This window comes from Tetrao urogallus (assembly GCF_951394365.1).
Source record: "Tetrao urogallus genome assembly, chromosome: 12".
Classification (NCBI taxonomy): Eukaryota; Metazoa; Chordata; class Aves; order Galliformes; family Phasianidae; genus Tetrao; species Tetrao urogallus.
The window spans coordinates 9815058-9833435 of NC_136825.1; the positions used below are offsets into that span (position 1 = coordinate 9815058).

General features: G+C 46.2%; 1 protein-coding gene across 1 annotated transcript in view; it reads left to right on the forward strand.

Moving 5' to 3' along the window:
- Positions 1-319: 319 nt before the first annotated feature.
- SLC7A10 (solute carrier family 7 member 10) overlaps positions 320-18378 on the forward strand; it is a gene marked incomplete at its 3' end in the record, with an annotated part of 32618 nt that continues 14559 nt past the window's right edge. The window contains exon 1 of the mRNA XM_079541611.1: positions 320-443. Coding sequence (XP_079397737.1) covers positions 347-443 — 97 coding nt within the window. The 5' untranslated portion in view covers positions 320-346. The remainder of the gene's footprint in view (positions 444-18378) is intronic.

Here is an 18378-nt window from a genome sequence, read left to right on the forward strand (position 1 = left end):
TTACCTGCGCGCCCCGCGCGTGGAAAACAAACTCTGTTTGCTCGCGCTTGCTTTGCGGCGGCCGGCGCGCGCTGCGTGGGATCACAGGTGGAGACATCCGCTGCGTTCCGCGCCGCTAACGCGGTGCTACCACGCGGCGCTCGCCCGCACGTAAGCGGGAGAGCAGTCGCCCGCTCCTCGCAGCAGGTGCGCACGTCCGCCGCGCGGCCCCGAGAGGCGCCCGGCGCAGCCTCATCCTCATCCCGGCGCGCTCCCGCCGCCCCCTCGAACCCCGCTCGCGGACCCCCCCGGAGCCCCGCTGGGGGCGGCGCATGCGCGCGGCGCGGGGCAGAGCGGCGCGGGCACGATGGCCGGCGGGGAGCAGCGCGGCGCGCCCGGCGGCCCCGAGCGGGTGGCGCTGAAGAAGGAGATCGGGCTGCTCAGCGCCTGTGCCATCATCATCGGTAAGGGTCGCCGCGGGCGGCGGGGCCGATCCGCGCCCTCCCGACGGAGCCGCCGGTTCCGTGCCGGGTCGCAGCGGGCGGGCGGCGGCCGGGCGGGCTGCGAGCAGACGGGAGCCGGTTCCCGTCCGCGGCGAAGCCGTCGGAACGCCTTTCCGTCCCACCGAAGGCGTCGGATCGCGGTAAAGTATTGGCGTATTGGCGTTGTCGGTAAAGCCTAGCGGTGTCAAGCGCCTGAAGCGTTCTAGCCAAAAACTTTCGCTAAAGGAAGCTCGGCCGCCCCGGGAGCGGGATTGGCTGCGTGTAGGTGCGAAGTGACACCGCGTGTCAGCGGCCCGTCCGTAACAGCGAAGCACGGCGCCGGCGGACGGCGCGGCTCTGCGGGCGGCACTCAGCGGAACGCGGCCGGAGGGCGCTGCGCCTCGCACCGGCACGGCCCGCAGCCTGCGCACGGCGGGACAAGAGGAGCCCGGCCGAAGGCTTTCAGCGCAAGACCGAAGCACCCGTTGCCCTGTGCTGGCGTTAGGCGGCTCTCTGCCCGGTACAGGGTAACGTGGGGGGAAGACTTACTTCCAAATGATGGAAGGCGTGCGGGCGGTGTCACGGCTCTGACCCGATGGCAGTGTGGGGTGTCGTGTCAGCCTTCTGGGGCAGAGAGCCTTCTTCCCTCCAGGGTTTCAGCATAAAACTCAAAGGTGTCCTGTGGCAAAGTCACTATTATGTGCTATCCGTGTATGAAAGTGCTGCAGATACCCAAAAACACGAGAGGGTATCTTTGTGTTATGAAATGAAATTGTCCGATGCTGGGATTTGTAAACTTTTTTTGTTACATTTTTGCTGGCTGTTCTGCAATTCCAGTCACTGCAGGGTGGGCAGAAAGCACGGTAATCTTGGCAATTAGTAGCCAACAGAGGAAACATGAGGGAGTATTTGGAAAAGACTGTGAAGATGAGACTATAAATCAATGAGCTCACGATTGCCTTCCATGCACTATCTCTGCTAGTTCAAAATAAAACATTTTACGATCGGCATTTGGAGGAAATGATCAGATTGTTTTCTGAGTCCCCCCTGGCATAACGTAAGGAGGCAAAAGAGAAGGCTTTGAGGTGTGAATGCCATTATCCACTGTATTTGAGAGTGTTCCAATGACAATGGGGTCTCCCTGTGTGTCACAGCCCATTATGACCCCATGAAATCTCATGGTTGCACCCAGGGAAATAAAAGCTGCCTTCAGGTACAAGCACATCCCTTCATCCAGCACAACCGCTCCAGGATCATTGCTGTTAGAGCTCAGTCTGCCCCGTCCCAAACTGCTTTGTCTTAGAAACGGTTACATGCCATGAAAACAAATCTCTCCTGCTATTAATAACCTGCTAATGTACTCGGTTACACTGTGCATTAAAGCTTACCAATGCTCAGATGAAGTGGTACAGCTTAAAAGGAAGTAACGCACTCTTTATTGGCTACTAAGTAGTAACTGACAGATACTATCTAACTGCTTGAAAATACCATTACCTTTTGTTTAGGAGATGAGCTACACAGAGAAATTCTTATCCAGGGCTTCAACATCAGTTTTGCCAATGCAGACGAAAAACTGGGTAAGGAGCTCCATGAGTTGGCTCTGTGTAGTTCCTGCCACATTCCTCTGTTCTTTAGAAAAGTACAAGAATTAGAAACAGCAGCCTGATTAATGTCTGATACCAGCCTGCTGCTTTTGGTCCGAATAACAAAATTACCATTCTTACATTAGAAATGTACATGCAAACGTAGGTACAAATTGCAGCCATTTATATATATGTATGAACCTCTCTTAAAGCATTTGTTTATCAAGCTTGTAAAGCTGCATGCAAGTAGCTACAGGGTAGCACTCGGATTTTGGTAAAGTCCATTGTATGGATGTGAATGTATACAGCAGGCTGCATAAGAGCCGTTAAAAGACCTGCAGATTAAGCTACAATGAAATATGTCAGCTAAAACTAAATATGCCATAGGCAGAAATTATGTGCATCAGCTGACTAGGTTTCTAAAAATGTTTCTAGCACTCATTCTGCTCACACATAAGCTGAGTGTAAAAACCCCTTATAAACAGGTTCCCAATTTGAGTACACCCCATATTATTAATACCAAAACTGTGATCAGATGGCCTGTGAGCACTGTGTTCAATTATTACTACTTTTGGAAATTGCCTCCTGGAATTTGTCTTCCAACATCACCCCAAAAATGGGATTTGCCTTGTTCCATAGGTGCTGTTAGTCTGCCACCTCATCGATGGTGTCAGCAGAATGTCCATGAGCTGGAAGCCCTCTTATATGGGAGATGCTTCCTTCTGTCAGGATTGTCATAAGGTGTATGCAGAAATATTGTTCATGTGATGAAACTGCAGCAAGGAAACAAGCAAAAACACTTCCCTGGCTGCCACAATGCATGCCTGACACTGTACTTGCTTACTAACAACCGTGTATGCATCTGCAGGAAGTTTCCACTTGCTTAAATACCTCTTCCATGGAGATGGCACCAAGTTCAGAGGTGTAATTGCAGAGGATAGGATTTTTCCTCCTTGCCCTTCACAGGAAACTACTTACCAGCCCTCCTGCGTGCACTTCCTTGCGCTGTTCTTGCTGATATGTCTGCTGTTGTTTTAACATGCCCTAAGGTCCCACAGCTAGGCCTTACAGACAGACATCACCAGGACTGGCAAGCTGCTAGCTTAACACCAGGGAAAGAAAATGCACAGAACTGAGAGAGGTCTTTATGCTCAATTTTTCATAAAATGTGAGAACTCAAAAAGCAATAAATAGGTAGTAATGCCTATGTGGTCATGTTTCATGTGCCACTGGTGCTAAAGGAGACTGGCTGCTAGTCACTGAGCCAACCAGCACCTGGTCAGATCCAAATCCTTGTCAAGTAGCGTATGGAACGACCAGGAGATCCTCCCAAAAGGGCTTTACTGGAACAGTACCCCAGTTCCAGGGCTGCAGCAGAAAGAAAGGTGTATGAAGGAAAGACTGTCGCCCACATCGTGGTGTGATTTCTTCCTGCTTCTGCAATCCTACCTGGGATCACAGAAAACAGCAATGCTGCAGCACTGCTCTCTGAGTCTCTGTGCAAGTATTGCACTTTTGGAGCTAGTTGAAGTTTCAGGACACGCTTCTTGCCCGCTTGTGAGAGCAATGCAGATTACCTCAGTGGTTCTTACTCGCGAACAAAAAATTGTTTCTGAAAAGAAAGAGTCTTCCTTATCTCTGTTAGACATGTTGCTAACTAATATTTTAGCATTCAGTTCCACATGGCGCTTGCTGGCAGAGTGCACAGGGTTTAAACCTACATGACTAATACTTTTTCAGGACAATAGGACAGACCCAAACTGTAGAGAAACGTAATTCAACATCTTGTCCTCTTATTAATGCAAATTGTGGTTAAATAAAGGTGGGAGTCGTGTCTTCCTTAAAAGCAAGAAACTACAGAGGTACTTTTGAGGCACTAGGAAACATTTTTTACCATGCAGCCTTGAGTCTGAGGCTCAGATTCATAACTAATGAAAATTAAACGTCCAGGAACTATGTGTGAAGAACAGCTGATAGGTGTCCACATTTTGGTATGATGCTCAGCACGAAGAAAGGTGCATAATTTTGAAAGATCAAATACTACATTTTTGAAGAGAAATTTAGAAATGTTCATCCAAAATGCACTGTGCAAGTTACACTTACAGAACAATATACTTTAGGGATATTAGTGCGCGCTCACATTTTCACAGTCTGTGCAAACATACAGTTGTCCATCAGAATCCTTTGGAGTAGGCATTCACCTAGTTTGGGGAGCTGAAAACATGCCACAGTTTTACTTGCAAGAAAAGCCATGGCAAGGTTCAAACAGCTTGGTAAAATTCCAGGGAGATCCTGCAGCTTTTCAAGGTTAGCGGCTTAGGCTTACCTCTGAGAGCGATTTTACCAGGGAGGGTAAAAAGGAGCTGCAACTAGAGATTCCTGGCAGCATAAAATGAAAATAAAAACAAATTTATATTCTTCTTAATTGGCTCATGCCAGAAATAGGCAGTGGGTCTATTTGTCCACAGATGTGCCTTTCTGCTGCAGTCTGTGCGCATCCAGAAGTCAGCGTGCAGAGCGAACATGAACAACACGAAGTGCAAAAGCTGCAATAAAGCAAAGTAAAAAATGTCAACATGAACAAATCCTTCCACATGGTGTTCAGAAGCAGTAGCAGGACACAGTGACTTAAAAAAAAAAAACAACCCTGAAGTTCGTACTTCAGGAAATCATCAATGCTTAAACAAAACTTAGAACACTTGTAACATTCTGTTTCCTACTTACTATTTGGCGATGTTCATTGGTTTGGATTTAGGGGTTGGAGTTTGTTTTTTTCCCCTTGTGTTTTTCTGAAAAAGTGGAAAAATCTGATGAGGCTGAACATAGCCATTGTGATCAGAAAGCTGAAACAACGAGCTTTGTTATGGATATCAGTAGTGCAGATACCCTGCAACACAAACTCTCCTTCTTCCTTGATAGACAAAAAAACAGAGGTAGCATCCTTTGGTAGTCTTACTCCTGATCTGGCAGTACAGTGCCTGCTTTCAGTGGTGCCATAAATCTCCACTCGCGTTCCCTTTTCCTGTGCCTTGCAGCTCATTTCCTTCTAGCATAATGTAGCCTTTTCTGTTGAGAAACTCTGCTCTGCTTTGGCAGGCTCACAACGAGCAGAAATGGTTTGGTGGAGGTTTAGCTTTTTTGTGTTTGGAGCTTTTTGTGTGCCAAACTTTTCCTTTCAAGACCCTGTTTTTGCTGGGCTGCGGGCAGTTTCTAGTAGCTGCCACACTTTTTTGTCACCTTGATTGCAGCATGATAAAATGAGAAGGCATTTGTCAGTGCTGAAGTGCCCCAGATATAACAGTGTTGTTTTTAGTATTGGTCCCAAAAAACCCAGAAGTCTTCCTAAGACTTCTTTAGTAGATGTTCCATAGCAAAGAGCAGGGAGCCGGTGATCCAACATGGACTGAGCATCTCAGCATTCTAATTCCTTTTTAAATGCCTGTATCCCTCTATAGGGAGGAAGCATAGAGAATATGCAAGCTCTGGTCTCCTGCAGAAGAAAGCCATATATAATGGTAAATTCCTTTCTCTTCACATGCCAGCCTCAACAAAATCTCTTTAGATAGTATTAGTTTATTCTCCTGCCTTGTTCTGGCACTGACCTCTGTATGTTGGAGCTGAAAAGCAAGATTAGAGGAATGGATCTCACTAACTGTTCTAATCTTCAGGAACTTGTAGGTTCTGTTATTCCTATTTCAGGTAATGAATGGCTCACTCTGGTGTTAAAGTGAACTGACTAAATTCTTGCACCTGGACATGCTTCCTCACCTCTTTCAGACAACGGGGCAAATTCACTGGATTTCAGAGAAAGAAAGGTGGAGAATGACGTACTGGTGAGGTTTGTCTGTATTACTGAGTAATGGAGTAACCCATGCAGTCGAACCACTCTTCTTTTAAGCTTTCTTTAGAATAGTACCAAAGCTTATGAAAAAATAAACTTTTCTGAAATTTGACAAGTCAATATAAATTTTTTTTAATCCTTAAATACTTTTGGAATTGCACATCAAAATGGGGCTTTAAACCCAATAGTGTGAAATATAGCATTAGAAATCAGTAAGACTTCAGAAAGGTTACTCCTGAAATACGTCTGTGGTCAGGTTGAGGGGCAGTTTTTCTGCCGGGAAGAATAATAGGTCCTTCATCAGTTTCATGAAGCCACATAATCTAGATCAGATCAAACATCTTAATATAATAAACCACAAAAAATGTGTTTAAACAATAAAACGACCTTATCTATTGTCACAAAAGCCAGGAAGAATCAAGTTAAGAAAGAACATCATTCTTTGATTGAGTACACCGGGTCAAAGAAATAAAATCCCTAGTATTGTATGATCTATATTGGTGCGTGTCACAGGGTTGCCTGTCACAGACCTTCTAATTCACCTGTGACACTGGACAAGTCACAGATACACTAATAATGCTACATTAACTCTGGGTCAGATAATCAGGGATGAGCAGTAAGGTTAGAAACAGTTGATTTTCTTTTCTAGATCTCTTTAGTTTGCATAAGAAGCATTCAGACAACGGATGTCAGAATTTGAACTCTTAATATGTAAGCATCTTCTCCAGGAAGCACTTGAATACCTGTGCGTGGCACAAAAAGTTACAGGTTTAACAAAAAGAAGCAACATTAGTTGTCTAGTCTCTTGCCTTTGCTGGGCACTTTCCATCTTTTTGCTGTTACGCTGTGCAACGGTCATGAGGCAACAAGAACCAACTATTAGCATGTGCCATTTAGGATGGGATTCTAATAGTCCCGGAGAGTGCTGTGAGATCGTGCACTCCTGCTCAGGCTCCACAAGGAAAGCCTGATAGCAGGCCTGTCTCCTGGGTAGCTGGAAACATGGGAGCTCAAGCCTTGCTTCATCACTAACTGCAAACAACACAGACACTTCTCATGTCCATGCAGAGGAGACCAAACCATTTCAGAAAGAGTGTTCTTGGACTTCACAAGTGCAAAATGGCAAAATGAAAGAGTAATCTTGGATAAAATGAGTGCCACTCATAGGTGATCGACTCTTCCAAATGGGAAGGGGCTGGAGGATGGTTTTTAAAAGAAGTGGTGCTGACCTTGGCCTCTGCTAAGTGCTTATAAGTTTCACTGCTATTTATTTTTTTAAATTTTGTATTTTCTTAATTTCAGTCTGAAAACTTGAACAGCCATACGCTTCGGAAACATAATTAATCAGCTCAAGTGTCTTGAAAATAATAATAGTAGTAGTTAGCACAAAATAGTACCCAAGCTTGTTACTTCTAAGCACTGTACTTAGACTCAACTAAATTAAAAAATATCTGAACCAATATTCTAAGAACAGAGAAAAAAAGTACTTGCCTCTGGGTGATGTCTTCACATGCTTAGCCTTCAGCTTTGAAAGGCTTTCTGTTTTTATGACAGAATTTAAGTATTTGGAATTTAAAATAAACTGACAAGCTACTTTTTTGTACTGCTGTAAGTAGATCTTGTTGCAATAAAGCAATTTCTTACAGTAAACTCTGCCAGAGAGCAGTAGGATACGTCTACATGTTTGTTCGCTGTGGACACGGCTGGTTTCCAAGCAACGCATTAAGATTTAAGTGGACTATTACAAAAAGTACCAAAATCCTGTAAATACTACCAGTACATACAGAAGGAATGCTTCCCCTTAGTGCTCAGGCTCCCAGTGGATGATTAAAGACCCTTTTTTTAACAGGTCCCAAGCCCCTCTAGTAGGAGCTGAGGCCTTTACTGCCTCATAGGATCTGGACCTGAATCAAATTAAAGCAGCTACATACAAAGCACATTAATCCCTTGTTAGCCACATTGCTGTTGGCTGTACATGAGTACAGTGCACCTGGATGGATAAGGTACATCAGGCTACAGAGCGGAGGTGGGAAATGCTTGTAGTCTGTCCTCTGAGGTACTGAGCTAATTCACTTCCACGCTTCTGTGTCCTCCAGACACCCTGGAAACAAGTTTTTATACTTGAGGGGAAGAGAGAAGTTTTTCTGATAACATTTTTATCCAGCTGGTCAGCTGCCTAGAGCAAGCTGATGTATAAAGGCCTCACGAGCACCGTGAAGGCTGCGGATTCTGAAGATGCTTAGTTTTGAGAGGCAGCCATAGCTTTTCGTAATACAGAGTTCATAAGGCAAACAGAAGATTATATAGTAATATTGCTGACTTGTGAGGTCGTATTAAGATATCTGGCATTTTCCTTAAATTCCAAGACAGCAGATATTTAAGAGTTTCCTAAAAAGCTGCCAAGTTTCTAGTTCTCATCAGTAAAATTATCTAAATTTGTTTCTAAAAATACATAAAAGATTTAAATATAAATGAGGTCAAGGTGCAAACAGCACCAATTTCTGAATCCTTTAGGTCAGGAGCACAGTATTGTAAGTGATGCTCACAGCAGAATTTGCTAACACAGATTCATGGACAGAATGTAAGTTTGAGCCCCTGACTAATGTCCTATCACAGAGCTGTGAACCCTGTGAGAGCAGCAAACTTTGCTCAGGTCTTGTTCACATCTGCATCCAAAACAGCATTTGTGTCAGAGCCCAGGCAGTGGCAGTAGAGATTAAAGAAGATTCCCGCTCAGCCTGTTCCTAGCAGAAAGCTGCAGTGATCCCAGCAAGGTAAGCAGGGAGGTGCCACAGTGAGGTGGGGGCCAGGAGCCGGTGCTAGCTCCAAGGTTGCTTCCTCTGCTGTGCCATCTAAGAGTTCCTTCTGTGCCCTTGTGTGAGTGTGCCGTGCAACTGATGAACTTCGCTGCCATTTTAGTGCATCTTTCTAATCAGACAAATGATGATACTTCTGTGAGGACAGGAACAGACAGGAAGAGGCTTTCCTGCTGGGCAGCATTTGCTGATCAATTTTCCAGACTGTTCAATTAATCTGTTTGCTATGCTCCAAGCTAAGAACCAAGATTAAAAAAAGTCATCATTTTCCATGACACAAATTACAGTGTGAGGGTCCCTTCCACTGGAATGAGCAGGACTGAGGAGTCCAGGCTGGCAGAAAGCTGTGTTTGTCATCCTGTCCTCAGCTGACCCACTGCATTCCCTGACACAGCTGAACTCTTTGGCTGCTATTACAGCTAGATTGGTGAGCTGTAGAGCAGCATTTTTAAATTGCTTTACTTTTTGATAAGTACTAATAAATACTAATAAATACTACAAATCATTACAGTTGCAGAGGGCACTGTGGGAGCTGCCCAGAGGCACAGCTGCCTGTGGGATTTCCCAGCCGAGGGACAAGCATTAAACCCAGGGCATGGCTGGTATGTACTCCTCAAGCTGCTGCATGGAAGCCTTGCTGCACTGCCAGTTGCTTTCCTTAAAAATCAGGATTTATCTGATGGTGATCAGGCACACTGCATCCAAGGGAAGACCCCCCACCTCCTGCAGCATGCCTGCAAAGATGTGACAACACCTCTGCTGCTTTCAGGTTAAACTGCAGGTTGGGTTGCTGAGGTCCAGAGAACATAGAAAACAAAGGTAGGACAGATAACAAGAACTGACACAGCACAAGGCTGCACTACTCATCATGCGCAGTGCTGCACGTTCTTTCCAGGGCAACCCAGGCATTTTAGGAACAGGAGAGGGTTTTCCTCTCCACCTCTCCCAGAGCACAAAGGTAGGCCTGGTGTTCAGTTTCTCTCTGGAAGTTAGCACAAAGGAGCACTTTGCCTCAGGGGCCCTCTACATTCTAAGCGTACAAGGCAAGCAGCAGATTGAGTTGCAGTGTGGTTGTCAGATTGATGCAGTGCCACCACCACCCCAAGCTGCCTTCAGCTGCCACTGGAGCACTCATTGCCACCTGGCAGCTCTGCCCTGCCAGCAGCACTGCTCAGGTACAGGAACAAGAAAGGGTAAGTGAAGTGTGAAGCCCAAAGGTGGCTGGTTCAACACGGACACACAGCCCTACCATCACGCATGCTACTTTCGGGGTGGTGGCAATCTGGAGCTCCTCCGTGTCACTCCTTTGAGAAAATCCCCAGGAAAATGCCTCCTGCTTCCCAGCAGAAGAATTTTCTCAGCATTTCTCCGTTATCTGTGGTGAGCATTGCAGCACACAGATGAGGGCACAGGAGGCTGAGATTTGCTCTCCAGGGTAATGAAATGCAGCCCACATATCCCAGCACTGGCAAGAGAAGAGGAGAACAAGTCAGAAGTTAAGGAAGTAGAGAAATCAGACCAAGTACAAGAGTCAGAACAGAGGAGCAGGAAATAAAGCAGTGGACTGTGCGCTTGAAAAGAGCAGACAGAGCCTGCAGCCGGTGAAAGGATTAGCAGAATAAAAGGAGTTCTCAAATCAGAACAACAAAAATCCTATCATACAGGCTGCAACGTCTCCTTTGATATAAGCACATTACAGCAGCATTACTTGAATCAGAATAAAGCCACGCACAAGCAGCCCACCCATCTTTTCTATCTCACCTGCTTCAAAGATGCCACATTCCAGCCCCACCTCACTACTTAGCAACTGCAGTGCAGATCAGCCCTGAAAACCTGTGCAGGGGCAGGTACACATTTCCTGCTGACCTGGGCCATGCAACTCTGAGCTGTTTGTAAGTATGGGCAATAAATTAATTGATCCTGTCCAGTGGATGCCCATGTGCATACGCAGGAGAGATTCCTAATGATGTTTGCCAGGAGAGAACAGGATCGGGGGATTTGCATTTGGCTGTAAGCACTGCATTGATTAGAACACACCTCACATCTTCTGCAGTGAGGTCAGTCAGTACTGATGTGCCCTGCAGGTACCCAACACCAGCAGTGTCAGCTCCTGGGACACCATTCAGGTGGCAGATCACTTTGCCGTGACCATGTTAACAAAGCTGCTCTAAAAGCTTGCTCTATGAAGTTTCTCCCTATTTAACCCCCTTCTGTATGAGAAAATGCACAGATTATTGCTAATTTTACAAAGAGAAAAGTGTGTTCTTATTCACAAAGGCAGAAATTTTAACATGATTGGTTTTAAGCCATTGAGTACCTTGGCAGAGGTTGGACTGTCAGCACATTGAGCATGGTCAGCCTTGTACAGCATGCAGCAGTGTTTGAGTAAGCAGAAAAGCACTGCAGCCCATAACTGTACCTTGCAGGTTTAGGAAATGTTGCTTTTCTCTAAGGCTGCATTCCAGTGCTAGAAGAAATTCTAAGCTAATCATCTCTGTGAAACAGTTTATCCAGCATAAACTGGGGCCAAACGTGCAGCTTGCTGCTTTTAAAGAACTTTTCCAGCAGCCCCTGAACCATGGAAGGTCCTGGGAAGCTCCAGGCTGTCCCCAGCTCCTTCCCAGGGCACAGGGAGAGGCAGTACTGCCATGCACAGCTGCTCACTGACTGCTCTGAGGGTTGAAGGTGGGAGCTCTCACTGAATTGCTTTGATTGCATTTCTCTAGATTATGAACTCCCTAATTGCGACACAGCCACCTAACGCACACCCAAACCATCACAGTGCTGTCTGCACACACAGGTAGCACCCACTGCTATTTCCGCTCATCATCTTTGCAACTTAATCAGTCTCACGCTTGCTTAGAATACCAAAGACAAGATATTTCCTCTCAAGGGAAAGATCCCTGCAATCACCTTGCAAACAGCAGCCAGGAACAAGCAAGCTGAGGTCGTGACTGCTGCAATAGTGATACCCACTGACACACAGCTGTTCCTCTGCATGCAGTGTGCTGGTGTTGTGGCGTAAGGGGTCCCCGCTCTTTGCTGAGCCTTCTGTTGTAGGAACAACCTTCCTCAGGTCCATGCAGGCTGGACACACATATTGGTGCTAAAAAGGCAAGTACCTTTGCCCAGGGTGGTGGAGTCACCAACCTGGAGGTGTTCAAGGAATGTTTGGACATGGTGTTGAGGGATATGGCTTAGTGAGAACTAATTGATGATAGGTGGGTGGTTGGAGTGGATGATCTTGTCGGTCTTTTCCAACCTCGGCGATTCTGTGATCGTCCTTATAGGTCTGAGACAAGTAAAAAAAAGCCTTTGTCAATATTTTAAGTAGCCTAGTTTTAAAAATCTTTAGAGTTGGGTGTAACATAATCAGATTAGGAATTCTTAATGCAGCAAAATCCACTTGGAATGCTGGAATTGCAGGTTGTGGTGATTGGTCATGTTCTTACTTGCTAAGAATTTTAGCATAAATATTTGAACTGAAGTCAGATTTTTAGATCATTTCATTTTTTAAATACTGATCCCTGCAGACATTAAATCACCACTGTTATTTCTATGGCCATTTTTCATTTTGTTCCTTTACGAGCATATTAGCTGAGGAGCCATAATTCATTTTCCACTATTACGGCAGTTAAATCTTTTCCTCACACATGAAATTAAGCAGTTATTAGTTTAATGCCAAGCTCTGTTGATTCTTTTATTCTTCATCCATTCTTCATTAAGAGTTTTCTGCATACTATTTAAAGAAGTTCAAGACCATCAAATGAACTACCACAAACATTGCCACGTCACCTCAGTTTGTGCTCAACTAGAGCTCAGAGCAAGGCACACGCGAGCATTTGCTGCTTTTAATTCTGTGCCGTCCCTGTATTTTAGTAACTTTCTGAGCCCAAATGTTCTGTCCATCCAGAATCACTAATTCTTTGTTTTCACAGCAGGAGAGCACAATCTCTGGAGTTACAGCTGCACCTGTGGTACCATGCTGGAGGTCAGCAGCACCCTGTGTGCAGCCATCCCTTACCTGTCCCAGCATGGTGACGCAGCCATCCTGTACCAGGCCTGGAGCTCAGCAGGGCCCACAGAGCTGTGGCACAGTGCCAGCTTAGCGCCAGCGCCGCCAGCTGTGCTGTCACCTCTTGGCTGCTCGCATTGGTGTGTCGTATCCTGAGGTCACAGATAGACAGTGACAAGCCAAGCCACTTTTTAGTGTCCTCAATTATGAATGTTTAACTCCTGAAAGCCAATTAGCAGCTAATAGCTGGACTGAAGGCTGCTTAGTGCAGCACTTCTCTGCTAACTAAATAACTCACGATGGGATATAGCATCGTCATTGCTGATATCATCCACCTCAGATTTCATTTGGATTTAATACACTTGTAAAGCCTGATTCCTTTCATCTAAGCTCTTTTTTTTTTTTTTCCTTCTTATCTGAACAGTAATCTCAAGTCTTTGCCTTCCTGGTCAAGATACCCAGACCCACATATTCAGACCACCTGCTAAAGCTGTGCCATGCTGGGGCCCACACCAAACACTGCAACTTCCTGATGTGACAAACAGCACTTGCTGGAAGCCTGAGTCCAGGCAGGTTTCTGCTTTGGGCTGTGCGTGGCTTTTCAGAAATCCTGCCTACCACAACCCCTCAGTGAACAAGTCACAAAGTGATTTATCTGACTGAGGAAAAAAAAAAAAAAAAAAAAAAAGCACTGAAGTCCTTTTTTCCTTGATAATATTTCATTTTTTAGATGAAAGAACTGCTTATCCAAATTTCTAGTTGATATTACAGACCCATTCAGAATTTCAGATATATGACATGGAGCTGTAATGGAAAGCACAGGCAGTAAAAAGACCCGAGTGATATTTTCTTTGCTAGCCACACAGGAAATTGCTGTTTTTATCAGGACTAAGGTCTCTGCATACAGCCAGTAAGCCCTTTCCTAAGGAACTGCCGAATACCTTCAGCAGGCTTAGAGATCCATTATTTTTACAGCCTGCATGGATTGTGTGCTGCAGATGAATAGAAGGCACCCTAAGGACTTTGCTCTCAAAGTGATGGCACAAAGTATTGCCAGACCCCTGCATTTTCTCACAAACACGGTCATATTTAGTGCTTTCTTTCCACATGCAGTTCTTGAAATATTTTAATGAGAATTCAGCTTTTGTTTAAAAAAAAATGAGTTTCAACCCCCACATTTGCATTGAAAAACACCAAATCCTGACCCCAAATGCACTCCCAGTAGTTCGAAAGCCAGAGGCATGCTACAAGCATCGGCTTTTCCAGCAATGTCCCATGCCCTGATGCCTGCCAGTCCTGCAGTTCCAGAACACACACATCTGCACGGGGTGCATGCCCACGGGCAGCGCCTACACTGCACAACAGACTCTGAGGAGTGCCTCCCGGGGCCACATCTCAGCACCTGAACTACAAGCACAAACAAAGCCATGTATTTTCAGAGGAAGGACTGGAGGACGGGCTCTTCTGCATTCTCTTCAGTAAAAGATCTGGAGGAGGAGTTGCTTCCTGAGTTCAGTGGAGATGGAGCACGGATGACAGCAGAGGGACTGAGCTGCTTCCAAGCTACTGGCAAGCTTTAGTTCCTTCTGTGCGGCACTGCAGCAGCAGCCTGTAGTGCAGTGCCCAGAAATCAGCATCCAACACAGAAGGGATGCCCTCCAGAAGCTTGGAGGAATATTACCTAAAATCACGGGGCATCGTGAAACCCTAGCACTAATGCTATCCACCAAGGAGCAATTCCTTTCAGTGGTTTGGAGAACCCAGCACTATCCCCCCCAGCACGCCGAGCTGCAGCGCGTACAGTTCACGACCATGCTACAATGGTGGTTTTGTTTCCATCAGTTCTGCGCTGGGCTCGGTGTCACCAGCAAGCGTCCTCGGTCACAGCCCGCCTGGGCTGTGAATGCCACTCACAAAGCACAGGCTGAGCTGCCAGCTTGGGCAGAGCTCCCCAGCAGCAGGTTGCAGCACTGCATACAAAGTGCATCTGGGAAAAGACTGCTCAATATTTTTTTTAAAAGCATGAATTCCTACATTATGGGACCCTTTTGTTCTCCTTTTTCTTCTGCATCCTATTACCTCTTCATAGTCAGCCGCAGCAGTATGCGTTCTTTCCTACAGCGTCTCAGTTAGTCAGCTCTTGTATCTGTGTGGTTGCCTTTTCTTCTTTCCTTTCACAAAGACTCTTTAAGGGATGTTATTCCACAAGAACATCAGTTTTTGTTTAAGAGGGATATTCCTAACCCTCTTGGGCGTTTTAGAAAAATCTTCTTAATTTGAAACATAAAGCCTTGGGAAAAAAAAAGAAAAATACAAGATTTGGGAGTGAAGTGAAATAGCCTGAAATAGAACATAGCAGTACTACAGAACCCAGTGCTGGATTGCAGATAGCTCCTGCCCTGCCAAAAACTGAGATATGTTTAAGGTTAGGAACTTGTGTAAGGCCTGCCATGGCATCACATGGAGCTGGAGCCTGGGGGAGCGGGCTTGTGCTGGCACATGGAGATGAAGGCAGTATGCTTGGGGTGTGCAGCAACACAAGTGTGTATCCACCTCCTTTGCCCAAGGAGTTGTGCTCTGTGTGAACACATCAGCCCCATTAAAGGCTCCATCTGGAGGTGGAGGACATTGTCCACGTAGAAAGCTCTTAATTCAGCCTCTGGAACTGAGCTGGTGGTTCCTGCAGTAGCTTAGCTCCTCTTTGTTGGGGTTGATCACAAGGCAGTGTGATTTCCAACAGGAATTTTTATATGCTTTTTTAAGATCGAGAGAGCCATGGAATGAATACATGTAATTTAAGTATTAGTTTCCTCTAGGTGTGAATAGGTAATTTTGTTGCAAGAAACTAATAAACTGAAACAAATTATCCCCAACCCCACAAGCACAGCAATGCAACTCCTGCGCTGCACAGCCAGTTTCATTCCTGCCGTGGAGTTACTCCCCAAATTCTCTTCAATTCTTGCTGAACAAATTTTGCTTAGAAATACCTCTTTGTGGATAAAGCATTTGTCTTACTATTAAATCTTCCATCCTACTACATGAAACCTCCTCAAAATTCTGCTTCTCATCAGGCAGTTCCTGACACTTCCTTGAGCATTTCCCCGTCTCCACCTTATCTATTTTTAAACACATCCTACACTGAGCAAAGGGAAGGTGCTTCCCAGGCACATTGCCACAGCCATGACACATTTCCATACGAACATTTTTGTTGTCAGAAGGGTGTAGCACTTCCACTCCTGCTGATATGACTTTCACACATGTTGCATGAGCAAAATAGGAAATCCATAAGGGCTTTAGAACTGAGTTTTGCCTTATACTCATTCAAGAAGTAAGTTAGACTTTAAAAACAACAAACTACTTAGTTCAACCAAAAGACATCCGTGAATGTTTGCATGAAAGAGCCTCCAGAAGCCTACCAGTTCCTTCTCATCCTGCTCCTGCAATAGCTGCACCAGAAGGCGTTAACCTCGAATAGGTCACATTTGGCAACTTGCAGCATAGCGTAGCGCTGCACAAGGAGGGCTGCACTGGCAGCCCCAGCATGGCAGGAGGGCAGCGCTTGAGGCCATGCTGTGCCACACACTGCTCCTCCCCACAGCCACCTGAGGCCGGGCAGCAGCTCTCTGCCACCCTGTGCTCACAGTGCTGAGTGATGCCCACTCCTTGAGATGGAAACATAAAGCACACACAGAATCGGGGCTTTACTTAAGTCAAGGCCAAATACGTACGTCTGAAGACACACAAGCCACCAACCTTCTGGCTAAGCATTAGCCTGCCTGTTATTACACCACACCGGGCTGCTGCCCCTTGTCTCTGTGGCTGCACCTCATCAACACTCACCTCTTTCTCCTGGGCCTGGCATCCAATGACACTGCCACTGATTCCATCTCCCCCACCCTCCAGCCCATCACAGATCTTACTGCACCCAAGCAACTGAGAAGATGGAGGGAACCTGACACAAAGGCAGCCTGAAACTGCCCCAGCACTCAGGTGCCTCAGATAGCAGAATGTTTTCTCAATTTCTTTCCATTGCTAGTTTGGGGGATACCATGTTGTAGTGGGATTTTCTCCTTTCTACACAAAGTGACACAAGGACAAGGTGACAAATTACATGTGGATGTGGCAGCTCTTGCATGGAGCCAGCTGAAGGGCAGGCACTCGCATCTGCTGATGGCTGCTGAGCAGCAAAGCAAAGCCAAAGTATGCATGGGCTCTGGGCAGCAGGACTGACATGGAGGCCCAGCTGGAGTTGTTCAGCCTTCATACAGCTTCTATGAGCTCAGCACCAAGGCTGCCAGAGCAGCATGTTGTCCTGTTCCAAGGAGGGAGTTAAAGCTTACTAGCCCTACAGTGCAACTGTGCTTTACAGGCAGGGCTCCCTCCCCCTGTTATTTACACAGTAGTTAAATTTGGACATCCTCTTGCTTGGCCATGAGAGCAGCTTGCTGCAAGAGGAAGCAGCTGACCTGGCCTCTCACCTTTCCTTCTGCCTTGTTCCCAGCCCGCCACATCCTCCTGCCTTCCTCCCACTGCTGTCCTTGCTCTCTGGAGGGGAAGGCAGGAAGAACACAGGCAGGAAGAGCTGGGTGTTGCATTTCCCTCATACATCTCCCTGCTCCTTCCCAGGCTGTCCTATCTGCCCCCATCTCTCTGTACACAACCCATGGCACAAAGGGGCAGACCTGCATCTCAACCCCTCCCTGGAGCACAGTGGGAGGGTTCACTTGGCTGTGTAAATCAAAGTTTGGTAACATTTCGTGTATTTCTTCAAGTGGTAACTGCAACTATCAGCTTTCATCTAAAGAGAAGGTGATTGTGGTCTTCCTCTGTCCACAAAAGGACTCTTTTATGAGTCCTCAAAGCTTAATGATTAAAATGAAAAGTTGAGAAGTTTGGTCAGCATCACTTTTTAAAGTGATTTTGCAACTTGTAGAGCGTCTGCACCAGTTTCTTTAATCTGCACCACTGTTTCCTTATTGCTGTGCTGGGACAATGCTCCTTCCAGCTGCCTGGGAGCATTTTGTAACTGCATTCAATTACAACATTGAAAAGAGAAGCACAAGAAGCAGTGCCCTTCCACAAGCTGACACCTCAGCTGATAGGAAAGGCACAGCAAGTGTCCAGCAGCATCATCCCAAGAATATATCTTAGGTGATTTGTGTATTACTGCAGTTGGATTCTCTGGTGCACTGTTTCAGGGCTACCCTGACACTTTAATACCCAAGGAATGATTTACCTGTGGTGAAACCCTCACACAACAGCAGCTCTTTGCCCCTGGAAGCCTGAAGCCCTCTGGGTTCTCCAGGAGGACTATGCTGGCTGCAGAGCTCCCAGCAGCTGCACCCCCCTCCCACTCTTTCCAGGAAGCAGCCATCTGCTTATCAGTGGCAGGAGATGTCCATTTTCTACCCTAATTTCATTTCAAACCACAGATAGAGTGTCTGCCTCAGCACACCATCCAAACCCACGGCTACATACAAGCACAACAAGCTAGGAGAGCTGCACTCTCTGAAACTGCTTGCAGAAATGCAAGGAGAAAACTGAAGCCAAACACAGCAAAATTTGGAATAGCTGGGTGCACTTATGGAATGCACTATCCACCGCGAGCCGAGAACCACTTATAAAGCAGAGAGGAGGAAGCAAACTTAGCAGGCTCCAGCCA